Below are 18,966 nucleotides of genomic sequence, written 5' to 3'. Positions count from 1 at the left end.
GTGTAGTTGTTTTTCTGTTTTATATTCCCAGCAAATCTTAAGATCTAGTTAGAGGAGCTAAGATGCATTTTTTGTCAACTCCTTTTTAAGAATAAAATTATTTCGCCACTTCTGTCATCACCTTACTCTTCCCCTGTAGGGAATGTTTAGTTCTGCCATATCAGGAAGGAGACTTCACATCTACTTTCTAGGGTTTCTCTCTTCCACCGAGAGAGATGCTTTGAAAATCGCAGCCCTTACCTGATACTAGGCTGTACACGTGGATCTTGGCTTGTTCTATGAACAATAGAATAGAGGACCTGTCTTGTTCCTGATGCCAGATGTGGGTGGTTCAAGCAGAGATTACACCTCTAGTTCTCTCATTCCCAAAGTTGAGTTGATGAGCTTTGAGTTTAAATAAAATAATGGCTTAAAATATCAGTAAATTGTATGCCACTTTCTTGATCAAGTTATCCATTCCCATTCAGATTTTTGCGTGTGTGTGTGAGTGTTTCTTTAGCTTAACTTGAGGTTGAGAGGAATGAGTTCCTATTTCTGCTTTTAGAGTTAAGTAGGCAGCATTTCAGTTTGAGAGGTAGTGTGATCAGGTGATCAAGAGAACAAACAGGTGAGTCAAGCAGATCTATTCGGATCCTCACTCTGATACTTTCTAGCTCTTCAACCTGTATAAATAACTTGAGCTAAGTTTACACTTGTATAAAATGGGATTATATTCATCAATAGATTTAGTATATGACTCTGACATTGTGATGGGCACTATTCCAGTTCCTGAGTATGGAAAAAAGAAAAAAAAAATCCCGTCCTTGGGGAGCCCAGTATCACATCTCCCTCATAAAGTATTGGGGAGTTAAATGAAAAATAAAAATTACAAATTTCAGGTACGGTGCTTGGCACTTAGTAGGTAAGAGTTGTTATTCGACACCATTCGGTGTTGATCTTGCTCACATCATATCCCAGTTCAGCACAGAACAAGCACTCAGCAAACTTTGAAGAACTTATTTCATATGTGTACCAGTTGTTCATTTGTGTATTAGTATTTTATACAAAACCATGACACAATGGTGTGTGTTGTTTCCCTTTTTAGCTTTCAAAAAGCAACAGGACCTTTTCTGACATGCCCTGGAGGCACCATTGTCAAACATCTCATACTCAGAAGAACCTTTAACCTTCCCTTGCTTGATTTTCAGCACAGGTTGGATGATGTGGGACTTCTTATCTGATATTTTCCTTAAAACAGCTGGGTTTTAGCAACTGCTCAATCCTTTGACTTGGTATTTGAGGAATGTGACCTGGTGAGGCTCAAATGCTAATGAGTGTCATCTATGTACACGCTCAAACAATAGTTGTGATTCTAGAAAGCTAGCACCTAAGTTCTTTTAGACAATAAGAGCCCCAAAGATAAATTTTTCAAGGGAAGGAATTATGTAGCATAAACAAATTAATTAGAATTAGAGCTGACTTTCATTCTAGTTAGGTGATTTAGAGCAATTTAATGAGGGAAAATCTCAGTTTCTACATAGGTGGAATGGGGATAAATAGGAATGGTAGGTAGCTAGTCAGATAGAGTGACAGGGGGAACAAAGGAATAGAGGCACAGCCCAGAGAACACCCTGTGGGTAGTTAGAGAGTCCCTCCTGCATCCCCAGAGACAAAGAACAGGAAGGTCATAGTCTTAGCTGGCCTAATCTGGCTACAGACACCTGTGCAGAAGGTCATTATCATACTATGTTTATTCCTGAAGTTCATGAAACTAATTATAACAGACTGAATTCTGGGTATGTACATGTGCGCTAAGCAAAGTTATATATAACACCCAGATGTCAATCAAAATGACCTTACTTGCTGATCACTTAGGAATGTCTTTGGAACCACCCCATCACTGCCTGGATATAAAGCAGACATTCCCTTTTTGTCCTCTGGGCTCTCCTTCTTTTTGCCCCCTCCTTTTTGCCCTCTTGTTGTGGTTGTGATTGTTATTACAACGCTCTGCTGTAGCTGTCATTGCTGTGACCATGTTCTTCCTTGGGGCACACTTTGTCTTTATCCATGTGCCTCCTTGGGGCATTCTTTATCTATCCAATAAAATATGTTTTTAATAAAACTATTGTATCTTAATGACTTGTGATCCTTCACGACCATCATTTGAGGAATAACCAAGGGAAAATGCTGACTACATGTCTGCGCTGTCATTATCCCACTACCATTGGGGTGACATCAAACTCTATAGACCCCAAAAGTGATAGTGCGGGGACAGGGCTTATAGAGGGTTGACTTCTCTTCCACCACTACTTCTGTGTGTGTGTGTGTGTCTGTGAAAGAGTGTATGTACATAAGAATGTTCCTGAGAAAGTGTATGACAGTGTGTGTTGTGAGTGAGCATGAGTGTGCATGTGTGTGTGAAAGAGTGTGTAAGAGTGTGTGTATGAGAGAGAGTGTATATGAGAGAGTTGTGTGTGTAGCTGTGTGCGTAATTCCCTGGGTTTCTTTTCTTTTTTTGTGGTAAACCTTCAATGCTCACTAATTTTCCCCGTTTATTGGATTTCAAAATAAAAACTTTGGGGCAGAAAAATACTTTCACTCTTGATGAAGAGAGCTGTTAGTGCCTATCTTTGTAAGGGAGAATAAGTAAGTAGGTGCTCAGTGACAATGAATGGGTTTGACATCATAGAGATAAAAAGCAAGCCCTGCTATTCTTTCTGATGCTTTGATGCTGTAAATCTTGGAGAGGGAAACTATTGGGTGTAAATCTTAAAGGAGAGTTTTTGTAGAACTGGAGTAATTGAATTCCTTTGACAATTATCTTGTCTTAGCTGAAGTAAGTACATGCTGGCCACTTTTCAAAAACATTCTTAAAAGCCACATGTAAAACATAGCTGTGATTTTTAAAAATACTTATAATTTCTGAATGTTAAGTCAATAAAATGAATTATTTCTTTATGAAGAACGCCGATTTTTAGAACAACTAATTTGAAATCCAAGTATGAGAAAAATGAATTCAGACTTAACTCATTTAAATTCTTCCTTCTTCACCTTCATTAAAGGCCAGTAGGGCCATTAGTCATTGGGAGTGGTGATTTCTTCTAATCTTATGCTATTTCAAAAGGCTGATATAACTTGATGAGGTTATCTTTTTTGGTGCTTGTATTTTGACATTGATGCGATTATTAAAAACCAAAGCAGTGATATTTTCCTTGCTGATGTTTATAGGTGAGGGCTGATGTTAATAAGAAGGCACTTGCCTCCCCTGATAAATGGTAAAATTTACATATGCCTCTTTGATTTTCTTTTCTAGCTCATTCGTTTTGGTTTAAGTAACCAGTTGGTGGTTGCTTTCAAAGAAGAAAACACTGTTGCTTTTAAGTACTTGTTTTTGAAAGGATATTCTGGCATAGATGAAGATAACTACAGTTGCAGTGTATATACTCAAGAGGACGCCTATGAGAGCATCTTTTATGCTATTAACCAGGCAAGTTTTTGTGTGAATGACCTATACTTTAAGAATATATTGGTAATTGTCTTAGCAAAGAAGAATTATATGTATATTAAAATATTCTAATGAAAATTTCATAGTCTGCCAAAAATGTTTATTGTTATTTCTTCAGCTACATTTTCACACAACAGATTTTGCCTATTTAGAATGTTTCTTTAAGATTTACATTTTCATTTTATTCCTTCACAGCCACTACTTTTGGGAGATTACTTTATCCCGGATCAAATAGCCAAGAGTAGATTTATAATCTCAGAAGGTTTGATGGATGAGATACTAAATCTAAGATTTTAGCGTCTCAATTTTGATGTCTTAGCATTAATAAGCCTAGCTGAATTTTAAGGATATGAAGTAGAATACAATATAGTTACATCTAGGCAGGTATTGAGAAACCAGATTGGTAGGCCCGAAGAAAGCATTTAAAGGAAAGAAATTGTTATTCTCTACTTCTTTTTCATTCATTCAATAAATATTTGGGTACCTAGCATATGCCAGGTACTATTCTAAACATTGGGGATACAGCGTGAATGAGACAGACAAAAACCCTCTCCTTGTAGAACTCAATTTTATAGGGGAGAGCCAGACAAATGAAAGGAAATAAAATGTGTAGTATTGGAACTGGCTCCCTGAAAACACCTCCAAAAAAGTGCTACTAATCAAAACTGAGCTTATTGCTTACAGCAGTAAGGGAGCTACTGCCTGGACCATTCTCAGTCGTGGCTTAGATGAAGGGGGCAAAGTCCAGACACGGATTTTGAAATCTTAGATTTAAGGATGGGGTGGGTGTCTTTCAGTGTGAGGGGAGCTAGATGAGAACTGGGTAAAGATCATGATAGAATAGTTTATGATTGGTGGACACAGCCAGGTGAGGGTTAGGAGGTGGATTCAGAGTCTTGGGGGTTATTAGACTAAATCTTCAAATCTTCAAATTGACTGTTTAAATTAGTTTTTTTTTTTTTCTGTTCCTGGAATAAACAATACAGTTATATGCAACTTTTATGTTCCTGGGTAAAAGTTTCCTGGAATAAAAAAATCTTGTTAATGAAGATGCAGGCTAGTAAAGCCCTCTTAGTGCAGATAGGGAAGTGGTAAAGTTAAGTTTATGTAAACTACTGTAAGCTAATGTAATTCATATCAATGTAAGCTGTGGGGTGTAGATGGCTTGGATCTTCAGTGGTATGTCAGAAAGTGATAACTGCTATGGAATAAAACATGGGGGAGGAGATTGGGAGTGCCTGGTGGTGCCTGCGAGCTGGTGATGGATGTTTGTAATTTTCATTTCATGGTGAAAAAAAAGGCTTCACTAAGGTGATAATATTTGAGTTAAGACCTGACGCAGTGAACCTAGCAGATAGAAAACCTGAGGTTCTAAGCCGAGGGAACAACAAAGGCCCCAGGGAGGAGTGTGCCTGACTAGCTCCAGGAACTGCCTGGAGGCCAGTGTGGCTTTGGAGGGGCGGGGGTGGTGGAGCCAAAGGTCAGTCAGTAGGCAGCACATAGAGACATAGGCAGGACCTGAGCTTTAGCCCTTACTGAGGTGGAAGTGGCTGTGAGTAGGTTGACTTTAATTTTGAATTTTGTGAGGGGATGAGTTTATGCCCAAGCTGAAACAATTACCTTGTGGTATTTTACATCAAGGGATATGATATAAACAATTTTAAAAAGCTAAAATATATTCCATATGCTATAATTACTAATGAAACTCTTGAAAGCTCTTAAGTCTTTTTATTTAACTATTTTTAATAGTATCATCGTCTAAAGGACATATCCCTGGGGACCCTAGGTTATGGAGAAAATGAAGAGAATAGAATTGGCTTAAGAGTCTGTAAGCAGCATTACAAGAAAGGGACCATGTTTCTTTCTAATGAGACACTGAATATTGACAGCGACATTGAAACAGGTAATGCAGTGATCATTTTATTATATCCCTTTATCATCTGTGGTAAGAGAAAAGTGCCCTCATGTAATGGCACCCCAAATGCAACAACTTCGCTTTTGCGACAGCTAACCTATTTGGGGCTGTTATTTTGACATTTATTTGCCAAGAGCTTTGGCTCGGGGGAACTGGTCTACGGTGGTGGGACCGGACATTGGATCTCTTTGGCGCAACTCAATATTATTGTTTTTGGGGGTAAATGTAGCAGAATTGTTTTATGTCATTCTGTTAAGAATTTAAAAGCATCCCTTACCTAAATGGAAAGTGTTTGACTTAAGACTCTGGAGGTTTTGTCTTTCATTCAGCAAACCTCTGGTATATACATAGTATGTACTCACTGTTTTATGTACATAAAAGCATGTATATACAGTGGTCCCATGAGATTATAATGGAGCTGAAAAATTCCTATTGTCTAGTGATGTCATAGTGCAATGCATTGCACGAGTACCTTTGTGTTACAATTGCCTGCAGTATTCAGTATAGTAACATGATGTGTGGGTTTGTAGCCTAGGAGCTGTAGAGGAACACTCTTTCATCCCAAAGTATGTCTATTTGGCATAAGGATTATTTTAGGCTGGTTAATTTGAGGAACAGCCACAGGGTAGAAGCTCTGAAAACCAAGTAAAAGTTACCCTTTGTGAAAGACATTTACATTATAAGGGGCATCTCCATTTGGAAGGGTGTTCCCTACCTGTACCAGAAAGAGGCATGGTGACCTTGCCTTGAGACTCTTATCAGTGCAGAAGATAAAGATTTAAATCTGTTTAACAACCAACCTTACCTTTGTTTACGGTGCTTTTCTGGGTCACCTCCCATAACTGACTCCCCACCCTCAACATCTTTTGTGTTAAGCTGAAGATGTTGGCTTCAACCATCCTGATGACATAATCAGTTTTCCCAGGTCTCTGTATGTAGAAGGTACACATGTCAAATTTTGGTTTGGTTTTCTCCCATTAATCTATCTTTTATTAAAGGAGTGAACCCAGACGTGTAGAGAGGGAAAAATATTTTTCCTCCTCCTCAAAGCCTACGAAGCTATACTATATAGCCTAGGTGTGCAGTAGGCTACACCATCTAGGTGTGTGTAAGTGCATCTCATGATGTTCGCACAATGATGAATCACCTAACGACGCATTTCTCAGAATGTAACCATGTCGTAAGCAGCATATGACTGTAGCAGGGTTGCAAAGACCAATCTGGGCCCCTCAAGTAAATAACAGTTCAGGAGTAGGGGTCCTAGTAGCAGTTTAAATTTGGAGTGGTTTTGTTCATTTGACCATATTTCCTATAATCTGATTTTAAGATGTCTTGGCAAAATAATAGACCATCCCCCATAAGACAGAGGTTCTGACTCTGTTTCCACAGGCTGCCTGTTTAGCCCCTCTTCATGAGTATTCGTGCCCTATACTCTTGGCTCTAGAGAGAGCAGCTCCTAAGCCAGTACTATCAAGGGCCCCAAGTTGCTTTCAGGGACCATCAGGTGTCAGCTGTCTGTGGCTAGATATGTGGTCAGCAGCCTTGAAACGAGGCTCATCTGATTGCCGGGCCGACTTCTGCTCTCCGAGATCTGTTTGGTAGTCTGCACTCGGGGGGCGGAGGCTTTCACTCCGGATCTCTTTCCTGAGGCCTCAGCTCTGCTCCTCCCTGTGGGTGTTCCAGTCACTGTGATGGGAGTACCCGATAGGTGGAGCCGAAAGCTTGTGCAGTGACCCTCTGCTTCACGGAAGCCACCGGACACTTGTCCTCTTAAAAATATGTGACTCAATTGCATGCATCATACAACTAGTTTCCAATTTTCCTCTATTGATTTTTCTTGGAAAATCGACTGAGGAAATATGGCTAAAGTCAATATCAGTGGCTAGGTACGACAGGCAGTGCCAGAAAGCAGGATTTCTTCCTCCTGATTGTTTGGATATTGGTGTCCTTGCTCGTTTCCTTTCTATCTGAATACTGAATATTTTTAAACAAATGGGAACGAGTTGATGATTAATTTGATTTTAAGAAAACTGCTTAAGCAAGTTAACTGTATTCTTTGACTTGTTAACTACAACTTGTCAAAGAAAATGTTTTTGATGTATCTATTCCAAAAATATAAAGAATAGTTTTAAAATACTTGATACTGGATTTTAGGCTTTCTTTTCTTGGACACATGGGAGGAAATTTGCAGATGATATAACTAGGAACTGAGTTTGACTTCAGTGATGTGGCCTTATAGTTTAAGTAAATGAATTAGCAGAAGCTGTATATTTTGAATATGTTACTTCTTTCAGAGTATTGTCATTTGCTCAGATCAGTTTAAAGGATTTTTTTTTCTTTTATTTCACTTTTTAAAAAAAGAATGTTACAGGTAGAAGGACCTTACATAGCATCTGTTTGGCCTTCATTTTACAGGTGAGGATACTGATGCTGAGTGAAGCTAAGGTCACGTAATGAGTTAGTGCCAGTAGGTCTTTACTAATCCAGGCCCAGAAACCTGGGCATCACCTGGGAGCTTGTGAGAAACGCAGAGCCTCAGGCCACACTCTAGAACTACTGAATCCAAGTTTGCATCTTAGCAAGATCTTTGAGTGATGCACGTGCATGTTAGTTAAACCTCGGAAGCACTGCTTCAGTGCTCTCCAGCAGAAGACCTCTCTTCACTGACGTCACATTTTCCACTGTCCATCACCACCTGCCTTCATTGTCTCCTGTACTCAGCTAGGATACCTCTGTCCATCAGTATCAGTCCCTTACGAAAGCTGTAAAAGTGCTTACCTCTCCCTTCCTTCTCACCTGGACCCTCTCATCTACCATTAGGCTCTTCCATACCTGTGCCCCAGCACCCAGTGCTTCCTGGAGAAACATGCCAGAGCAGAACATGGTCATCTTACCACCACATCTTCAAAGCTCCTAGCACAGCTCCCCTCTGCTTCCCTTCACCCTAGTGTTACAAAAGAATTCAGAGGTGAGGCGACAATCAGAAGCCTCATCCCAGCACAGGACCCACCTCTTTCAGCCTCTGAGAAGTCAAGCCCCTTCTCTCTGCACCCAAATTTACATTTCTGAGCTGAACCCCCACCCCACCCCCTTCCAAATTCCTATATTCAGTTGGCTACTTGAAAACCCCACTGTGGCTCTAACGGGATTTCAAACATGCAGTGTCCAAAACAGAACATTTCAAACCTTGCCCATTCCCTACCCCCTCGCCCAAACTATATTTTTTAGTCTTCCCGATCTCAGAAAATGGCACCAATATCTTCATTGCATGCTATAATATCCCAGTTGCTCAAGCCCCAAACTTGAATTTGTTGATTTTTTCATTTCTATTGCTACCGCAATAGTCCAAGCCACTATTACCTCTTGTTTAGACTAGTCTCCCTGTTTGAAGTCTTAACTATTCTACTCACACTCCACCCCACAGCAATCAGAAAGATATTTTATGTAAATCAGGTCATATCATTCTCTGGTTAAAAAAACAACAGCAACAACAACAAAAAAAAAAACGAGTGGCTTCTCATTCCATTTGGAATAAAATTCACAAGTTCCTGTAGGAGCAGACCAACCGCCTACCTCTCCAAGCCCCTCACACCTGACCCAATTTCTCTGTCCTAGCATCTCTGTTTGTTGAACAAGCCAAGCTTTTACTTGCCTGGGAGACTCATTCTTGTTTTTGTTCTGCCTGGAGCATTCCCCCTGGATCTATGCACAGCCTGTTCTCTTTCCTCCCTCAGGGGTCCCTGCAAACATCCCCAGCACCTCAGAGCCCTTCCCCAACCACTTCTTGCAGGGTAGGGCCACCCCACCTGGTTACTCTCCATCACTTCACTCTGCCTTTGCAGTACTTCTCATATCATGATACCACTTTGTGTATATTTTTCACTCTTCGTTTATCTCCCCTACTACAGTGTGAGTGCCACATTGAAATTGTCCGTCTTGTTCATTGCTCTTTACCTTCAGTGCCTGGCACAGTGGCTGCCCCATAAACGCTTTCAACAAATATTTATTGAATAAATGAGTAAGTCGAGTAAGAACCCTGGACCTTTTGATGTTGTGAAGTAGACGCTCAGAGGTCAGCCTTATCAAGTATATTGGTGAAGAGCTCAGACTCTGGAACTTGAACACATGTAGATTTAAATTCTGGTTTGCATTAGCTAGCTGTGTGACCTTGCAGAAGTCTCTTGACCTCTCTGTGCCTTGGTTTGTCCCTCTGTAAAATCACAACAGTAGTGCCTATTTCACAAAGTTGCTCTGGGGATTAAACAGGATAATGCGTTAAATAAGAAAACATAGAGCTTTCAGCACAGTATCTAGCTCAGAGTAAGTACCTGGTATATTTTAGCTATTTTTATCATCATCGATCTTTTCTTGTAGAAAACAAATTTCTTTTGATCAACTACCTTCACCATATCAATCAAGGTCCAGTCAAGAAAACCAACATTAAATTGTTTCTTGACACTAATAGCCTATTTGCCAAACACAGGGAGGCACCCACTCTGCCACCCACCTTTCTTAAATATTGTGCCTGTTGAGTTGTCCATTCAGTTCCATGTCCTCGTTTTTGACCCAGGAAGACAAATTTTCACAAAATGTAAATATGTGCTATATACCAGGACATATTTTGAGTGTCAGCCATACACTAGGCAGTGGGTTAATTACACATAACATAACATACTCTTGCTCTCAAAGACCTTATCCTTTAGTTGAGGAGATAGATAAGAAGATCCTGGGGTACCTACTTATTACCAGGCCCTGGCTTTTCCATTTGAAAGACAGACATGGCCTGAGTGACAGTCAGCCAGGCTGACTTCACAGCAGTTTTGTAGTCAGGGCTGTGTGACCTTGAAAGGTCTTCACCAGCTCTGGACTGCCTGGGTTTCTTGCCAAGGTGCTGGGCTACAAAATAATGGGACAAATTTTTATGTGAGGCCCTTGGAATCATTCTTTTATAGTTTACGGCTCATAATTTGTTTTTATTTGAACAAAGCATATGTTCCTTTCCTTTCTCTTTAATTTTGATTTAAAAAAAGTACCAGACTAAACAGAAAAGTTGCAAGAGTCCAAAAGATTTCCTTGTACACACTTCATCTATATTTCCCAAATGCTAATGTTTTGCTTTATCGTTCTTCCTATGTTTAAATATTTCTCCTGAAACGTATGCGAATAAGAGGACAACATGATGTCTCTTTACCTCTAAATATTTCAAATGTGTGCATTTCCTAAGAACATTCTCCCACACAACCAGACAGTGCTCAAAAGCATGAAAGAGCATTAGTGCAATACTATACTCTACAAACCCTGCCACATTTCATCAATTGTCCTAATGTTCTCCATAGCAAAGGACTTGCCCCAACCACCTTGGTCCAGTATCACGATTTGCATTTTGTCATCATGTCTCTTTACTCTCCTTTAATCTGGAGCAAAACAAAGTTCCTAGGTCTGTTGTTTGGGGATTTTTTTCTTTCTCCCTTTTTTTCCCCCCTCCTTCGATGACCTTGACATTTTAAAAAGTAGAATGTCCCTCCTCTTTGGGTTTTTCTGTTTATGACTAGAGTTGAGGCATGTTGGCAGGAATACCGCACAGCTGGTACATTATTCCAGGAGGTGATGATATCTATTTGTGTCATCACTGGTGGTGTTAGCTTGGATCAGTTGGGCGGGGTGCTGTCTGCTGAGTTGTCCAATGTAAAGGTACTGATCTGCCTATTGTAATTAGTGAGTATTTTTGTAGGGAGATACTTTGGAAGTACCCCACTTCTCATCATACTTTGGCCCACTAGTTTTAGCATCTGATTCTTGCCTGAAGCAATTCTGTCCTTCTTCATTGTCCTAGATTGTATTTACTTAGACCTCCAGGCCCTCTCTAAGGATGCTGAGGACTGGAAGAACGCATCATTCTTCAGACTGGAATTTTATAGGTAAATAAGTTTTTAAGTCTCATTTCCCAGGGGACACAAATGAGGAAAGGCGAGTGGATAGTAAGACTGTGATAACTTATACCGTGTGATATTTTTTATTCAGGCTCTTACAAGTTGAAATCTCCTTTCACCTCAAAGGCATCGACCTACAGACGATTCTTTCCCGAGAGTTACCAGACTGTTATGCCTTTCAGAATACGGCAAGTGACAATTTTACTAAGCCACATTTTTTGTTCTCTACTCCCTTTTGTAGATGTGGAGTGTAAAACACACAAGCCTAAGGATATGTTGAATGCAATTGTGTTTAAAACAGTTTAATGACACTTTAAAGAGACCTTTACTTCTGAATGACGCAAGCGCATTCCAACTTTTTAAAATAAAATTTCTGGGTTGAAAAGAGAAGTGTTCAAAATTGGCTTTGACCTCTTCCTCTTCTAACACAGTTTTTTTTAAAAAAGTTTACAAGAAGTGTTTTAAGTGTCTATATTTACCCCATTTTCAAACGAGGGTCTTTACCAATGTAGCAAATGCTTCCAAACCTGGAGGCAGAAACTTCCCCCTTGATCTGAAGGCCAGTCTGCAAAGGATCAGTTTTTGCCGCTTTTATTTTGGGAGGAGACATATTCAGTAGTAGAGACTACTCACTCTTGTGGAAGAGTAACCTGCCTTCTCACTTGCACAGCGTTTCATGCTTTTCCTTCCTTCCTCCCTCCTTTCCTTCTCCCCTTCCTCCTTTTATCCGTCCCTCCCTCCCTTCCTTCCTCCTTTCCTTACTCTCTTTCTTCTTCCCTTCCTTCTTTTCCCTTTCCCTCCTTCCGTCCTTTATGTATATGTAAGAGCAAAACTGAAAGCTGAACCAAAAGTTGTATGTAAATGTCTTTTAGCAATTCAGAAGAGTACGTTATTCACCAACAATCAACTAACTCTATGCACCAGACATTGCTGTGCTCTAGAGGAACAGTGGAAGCTCATAGCCTAGCAAAAGAGATAGAAAAACAAGTAAGAAAGAAATAACAATAATAATAAATTGTGACATGTGGTAAGGAAGAATATCTTTGGCAGAGAAAAGCATGATTAACTACCCTGAAGAGACCTACACATAATGAAACATATGAAATTCAAAATATTCACAGGCAGAGAACATGAGAGCTGAAAATACAGATGACCTATGATTAAGTTCACAAGCACTGGAGCATCTCTGAACACAAACCACCTTCTGTGTAATTCAGGAATATCACTATGACCAAACCAGAGGTTCAAGAATTAGCCTGTGACCTCTGGCTAAACCTCCACTAACTCTGGCACTCAAGATCTCATTTCCCCTCAGGAAACCCCCTAAAATACTTCTCAAAAGCCTTAAAATACTCAACATATTTCACTTATAAATTTTAAGTGATCGAAACATAATATGGAAGATTGAGGGTCTTTAGCTATCTTATATTCAGCCTGCGGCCTTGAAGCAAGCTTTGTCACTTCTGAAAACATGTGTAGCACCCGAGGCAAACAGAAAAATAATCTCCAGGCTAGTAAAAAACCTAAATTTAATATCCACAGGATTAAGTTGAAGAAAATTATTTTAAATTCCATCCAGTGTAATACATGAGGTCATTGTGTTCTCTTGTCCAAGACCGGTGAATCTTATTTCTGGTCCTGGGACTAGTTGGCTGTTTTGCTTTAGCATTTCTTTGAACCTACAGGTAGATTTAGGAGAACTTCATATATTCACCCTTTGGACTATATATTTTCATTAATAATGGAAAGCTGCGAAGGAGTCATGTAATGAGGACATCTTTATCAGTATACTTTCTGGATCAACACGTTGTTTGGATGCCCTTAATATTTTAAGCAAAGTCTATCTAACAGGTCATACTTTCTGCTTTCCACACATTTGTGTCTCCAGATTACGTTTGACAATAAAGCTCACAGCGGCAAAATCAAAATCTATTTTGACAGCGATGCTAACATTGAAGAATGTAAAGACTTAAACATATCTGGATCTGGTAAGTATGTTACATGCTTGCGTATTGTGGATTATGAATGATTTTTAGCATTTTATTTTGGGATTTGAGGTGTTTAAATAGTTTATTTGGATGCTAATAGGAAGAAAGGGCTCTGGAGAACCACATCTTGAGCATTAGATTCTGTAAAGCATTTCTCAAAACTTTGCATTTTTATTCAATTCAACAAATATTGATTGTAGACCTCTTAAGAGAGGCAGCATTGCCCAGTGATTAGGGACCAGCCTTTCCAACCACACTGCCTGGGGGCTGCGGTCTTGGTTCTGTGTACTGTGCCTGTGATTTCTGATAATTTAATTAACCTCTCTCTGGCTCAGTATTTTTCTCTGCAAAATGAGGGCAAGAATAGTACTTAGCTTCAGGACGTTGAATATTAGATAAGTTAGGATGTAAAGCAACACACTGAAAACAAGAGTTGGAACATAGTAATTGCCAGGTACTCTGGAAAAGAAGGTAAACTCCTGAGCGAGGGAGACAGACATGCTTATAAAACATCTAATCTGTCATAGATAGGAATAAGTGGTGGTATGAGGGTGAAGAAAGCAAAGGTTAATTTTACTGGGGCAGAGTGAGAAATAAAATGCAGCGATGATTCTCTGAGAAGATATGCTTTGATCTGAGCCTTTTACAATGGAGAGAGATGGAGGCCTTCAGAGCCCAGAGAGCAGCCTATGCAAACACTGGGTCATTTACTCAGTCATGACTCAGAAAACACCTCTTGACCCATAGTTTAAATTGGGCTACACAGAACTTGTTTTCCCTAAGGGTTCGGGATGATGTTAATGATGGATGGTCAATATTTTTTAATATCTGTTTTGTTTTACTGAATTTGCCTTTGACCAGATTATTAGAACAAATTAAAATGCAAAATATTTAGGTGGTTCCTAAATATTTTAGGTTAGTTTAAATCTAGATTAAGGGGTGGCCAGCTGCTTTCCAGTTTTCCATGTCCTGATGAAGTTTTGGCTTCGAAGTTTCAGTAACTGACTTAAGCCTCTGATCAGAATATACAGTTTTAGTTTCTGTTAAAAGTAATTAATATGCCTCTGCAGACACACAGCATCCCATGGAAATGCACAGATCAGATGCTTATTTCCCAAGTCCAAGTATAGGTTGCAGCCATTTCATGTGAAAAAAGCTCACTTTGTTACATATGAAATGTGGTTTAGAATAGTCATTGTGACCAAATGAGTTAGTCAGTCAAACGTGTTTGCGGAGCACAGTTTCCTTGCTGCCCACGCAGCTCCTTGGAACACGGGGGCGGGGGTTTTCTTGCCTGTCCACACGCAGAAGAAAGGAGCTCTGGCTCCCTCCTGTGGCCAGTGAGGAGAAACGCTAATGTTTATACATGCTCCCAGACCTGCCGTCCTAAGAAACCAGATTCTGTCACTAGGAAAACACGAATTTAAAACAAAATGATAGCACTCGAAAGTCTTAGAAAGTTGAAGTTTGGAAACCAGCTTAGGAAATGGAGGTTCCCTTCCACCCGGATATCCGATGTGTCTGATGGGTTGATTGCCCTGGCTTTAGGGAAGTGGAGAGACGGAGAGTAGGACAGAGGCAAGGGTGACGTCTGCTGGGATCCTGGCGCTATTTCCAAAATGTGCTGAGGGTCATTCACATCCATTTACTTACCCTGAGGCCTCTCTCTCCCTCTCATCATTACCTGTTATCTCAAGGCGAAATATGAGAGAATGTCCATTTCTCATACAAACCACATATTGCTTTTTATGACTTCTGATACCCATCTCCAAGTGTGCCCCTAACCTTTACTTTTAACTTGATTTCATGAAAGTAGCAATTTGAGCATGAGGGGCTGGAGAAGGTATTGGTGAGCAAGACCCTCACTAATGGGTGATGTGAGTGTCACAAGGAAAAAGAGTTCAGTAAGTGCGGGATGTGCAAGTTAGAGTCACACAAGCAGGCAGTGGTGGTGCGTGTAGGGTATTCTCAGGGCCTCCGGAAGGACTGGCATTTTATAAGATTTTCAATCTCATTTTCTCAAGAGCTGCCCTTATTCCCTCTATCCCAATCCATAGGCCCCCCTCTCCCTCAAAAAAGTGGTCTTGGGTTCTGGTCTTGTTATGTTACTTTCTTACCTACCCATTAGATCAGGAGTCCCTAACCCCTGGGCCGTGGACCAGTACCAGTCCGTGGCCTCTTAGGAACTGGGCTGCACAGCAGGAGGTGAGCAAGCAAAGCGTCATCTGTGTTTGCAGCCGCTCCCCAGCGCTAGCATCACCACCTCAGCTCCACCTCAGATCATCATCAGGCAGTAGATTCTCATAGGAGCACTGGTCCCTGGTGCCAAAAATGTTGGGGACCACTGCCTTAGATGAGGTCTTGATGTAACCTTAATGTCTGAAGTGTAAAATGGCTGAAGGCAGATGTTAAGTGCTAGGTGCCAGGCACAATTCTGATAAGCACTCTGCATGGACAGGACAGTTTCGCTTGGCTTCCTGGTAGTTTGTGAAGCAGGTGTAGTTGCATTTTGTAGTGAGGCGTCTGAAGCTTAGCAACGCTAAACGATTTGCTCAACAAATTGCGCACTGGTTGAGCAGCTTTGCCCTCAGACACTTATGCCATTGTCGCTCATGCCCTTGTTAGTGGAAAAGCCGTGGACACTCCAGTCTTTCTCACAAAAGCCTTCCCAGCAGAGGTGTCACTGGGGAGCACTGTGACTTTAGACTCCCCTGAAGTTGCCTGTCCTCAGTCCTGTTTCCTCCTCCTCTAGCCTTTCTCCATCTCTTTCCTGAGTTCATTTCCTCTTCTAATTCTCAAATATTACTGACCACCCCCCATCCCCATTTCTCTCTGAGCGGCTCTGTCCACACCCATGGCTTTAGCTGCCACTGAGTCATCCTTTCTTGTCATGAACGTCCAGTCTGAGCTCAGTTTACCCAAGACAGAAAACCAGGAGTCATTCCTGGTCAGTCCCTCTTCCTTATTCCTTAGGTCCCACTGGAAATGAGGTTGACTCTCCATCTCGCACCACTTTGTACCTTCTTTATCTGTGCCCCTTTGCTTCTACCTTAGCTTAGACCGTCACAAGTTCTAAGTTTATTCAATAGTCTTTTCATGTTCTGCTGGAGTCTGTGCATTTATTTGCAAGCATACTGAAGCATTATGCTAAGTACAGGTACCGTAGTGTTGACAAAATACATATGGTCCCTGCCTCCCAGAGTCAACCATTAGTGGGGAAGATGGACATCAAATGATACCATAGTAACCACTATAAGAGTTTGCTATTTTATTTACCTGGAGCTGTTCTAAGTGATTTCATATATGAACTTGTTTAATCCTCACAAGAGCCCTATGAAATAGATAATTTTTATTCTACCCATTTTTTCGGATGAGGAAATCGAGGGACCTTCCCCAAGGCTGCTCAGCTTCTGAGTGCAGAGCTGAGATTCAGACCCAGGTTTTCAGGCCCAAGAGGCTGGGTCCTTTTCTGTTCCTGTGCTCCTTGCTGTGCTCTCTGAAGACATAATTACAAGTACAGAGGTCATCAGGCAAAGGAGAGTTAAAAGGAGCTATACAGGCATACGCTTGTGGAGAGTGCTGTGAGAGAATATTGGGGAGGGGATACTAAAGATGGGAATTTAGAGAATTCTGTTCACAAAGGAAGATACTCAGTCTGAAACCCAAGCCTGAAAAATATAAACGTGCGTGATGGGGAGGATGCTGTTCCAGGCAGAGGGATAAGCATGTGCAAAGTCCCTGAGGCAAGAGAGAGAACTTGGTAGAAGTAGGGAAAGAGAAAGACCAGTGTGCATTCAGGGTAGAGAAGGTGGGTGGGGGAGAGCAGTGATTGGCAGGTGGTGAGATGCAGGGGTGGGCAAGGGACTGAGCAGGGGAGAGCCATGGTTGGGATTTGGGACGATACCATCAAGTCTGACTGAAGCTAAGTTTACAGTTTCATCTTCCTCCACTTCATTCTCCGTGCTACTGTGTTCCAAGACAAAAATCTGATTATTACTCTCCTCTTACTTCTGTTCCAAGAAGCTACTTTCTCCATGTGCAGAAAATGCTTATTGAATTGGCACTCTTTGCTGGAAAAGTGCACAGTAAGATTGAGAAGCAGAAACGGGGATTCTCAGTTGTTGGTATTTTAAATTGTTTGTTCCTGCATTAATGGAGAAATCGATGCTTGTGCTTTTATGAAAAAGAACTCAGAGTATATCGGTAGCTTTGCTTTTTTGAATGGAGCCCAATGGACCACCTTCCGTCAAGTTCTATTCTATAGTAAATATTTACAAATGCATTTTAGTACATCTAAGAGTTTATATGTTTTTAGATGTGTAACTCTTCATATCGGGATGGTTTACCTTATTTGTGGACTTCTGAATGAATGCATTGCAATTTGTTTCTGATGTTTAAGAATTTATCCTTTGATCTTTTTCAACTGCCATTTTGTCTGGAAATTATTTCCAAGTAAGAAGTGTTCAACATTGGAATTCTGCTTTTGTTCCTCAGTCCAGAAAAATACTCAGTATGTCCTGGTGTTTGATGCATTCGTCATTTTGATTTGCTTGGCATCTCTTATTCTGTGCACAAGATCCATTGTACTTGCTCTAAGTTTACGAAAGGTAAGTATATGCTTGAATTTTTTCCCTTCCCTCTTGGCCTCTGCCCTCAATTTGTCCAAACAGTGGATGTTGATGTTGAGTCATCCTGCCCTCCCTGGAGCCTTCAACTAAATTAGTCCTTTGAGTGATTGCCCCTCTACAAGGCATTAATCAACCTGAGGTGTGTAGGGTGAGTAAAAGCCCCCGGCATGTCAGGTGAGATCAGATAATTATCCTGCTTTAAAACTTAACTGATAAGCACAGGTACACAATGGTGAACTCTCAAGCTTTTGAATGTTTCCAGAATAAATGAAACCCTTTTAAATTCAGGAATGATCTTAAGTATAGAATAATAGCAGATGTGGGTTTTATCATTTGTCTTCAAATCAGAGTTCATTTTGACAGGGAGGCATGGTAAACGGGTTGTAATGAAGCGTAGAATACTTTAAAATTCTCCTCTGAGTTTCATTTTACCTTTTTTACTCTCAGGACTCTGGCGGATATATATTCCAGCTCCCCGCAAACCTCAGTCTGGTTTGTGACATGTGTGTAAATGCAGGCTGGGGTCAGGTGCTCAAAGTCATCAGAGTACCGTTCGTGGAACAAGGAAATAGTCTACATTCTACTTTTCTTATTCTTGACATTTGTCAACTTATATTGTAAATATCTGCCTCTCTTACCAACCCCCACCCCACCCAAATCACTTGATACTCTGATCCAAGGTCAGGGTCCTGGTTCTCCCAAGAGAGTGGGGGCATTGGGAGCACAAACTTTGGAGCTGGTATACCTGCACTCAAATCCTAGCTTAGCTTCTCCATGCCTCAGTTCCCTCCTCTGGAAGATAGGGCTGATAGTGCCTGGTTCATAGGGTATTGTCTGGTTGAGTGACTTGATGATACATAAAGTAGTCGGAATGTATTACATATTAGCTCTTATGATAAGAGTCTGTCGGAGTTAGAGAATATGCATTTAATGTTTGAGTTCATTTGGCAGGCACTTGGATGCTTACTTCTAGCTGGGATAAATTAGGGGGGAAAGTGTGGGCCATAATTTCCAGCCTTGA

At 40.8% G+C, this 18,966-nt stretch overlaps 1 protein-coding gene across 5 annotated transcripts in view; it reads left to right on the top strand.

Moving 5' to 3' along the window:
* Positions 1 to 18,966, top strand: part of MCOLN2 (mucolipin 2) — a 47,982-nt gene that overhangs the window by 15,009 nt on the left and 14,007 nt on the right. For all 5 annotated transcript variants that reach the window (XM_016146051.2, XM_016146053.2, XM_016146052.2 and 2 more), the window contains exons 3-8: positions 3,293 to 3,466; positions 5,234 to 5,387; positions 11,233 to 11,317; positions 11,421 to 11,517; positions 13,218 to 13,317; positions 17,812 to 17,924. In XM_016146051.2, coding sequence (XP_016001537.2) covers positions 3,293 to 3,466; positions 5,234 to 5,387; positions 11,233 to 11,317; positions 11,421 to 11,517; positions 13,218 to 13,317; positions 17,812 to 17,924 — 723 coding nt within the window. The remainder of the gene's footprint in view (positions 1 to 3,292; positions 3,467 to 5,233; positions 5,388 to 11,232; positions 11,318 to 11,420; positions 11,518 to 13,217; positions 13,318 to 17,811; positions 17,925 to 18,966) is intronic.

This window comes from Rousettus aegyptiacus, unplaced genomic scaffold (genome assembly GCF_014176215.1).
Source record: "Rousettus aegyptiacus isolate mRouAeg1 unplaced genomic scaffold, mRouAeg1.p scaffold_m13_p_1, whole genome shotgun sequence".
Lineage (NCBI taxonomy): Eukaryota > Metazoa > Chordata > Mammalia > Chiroptera > Pteropodidae > Rousettus > Rousettus aegyptiacus.
Note: the sequence above shows the minus strand (reverse complement) of the source record. Positions and strands in the feature narration are given on the sequence as shown.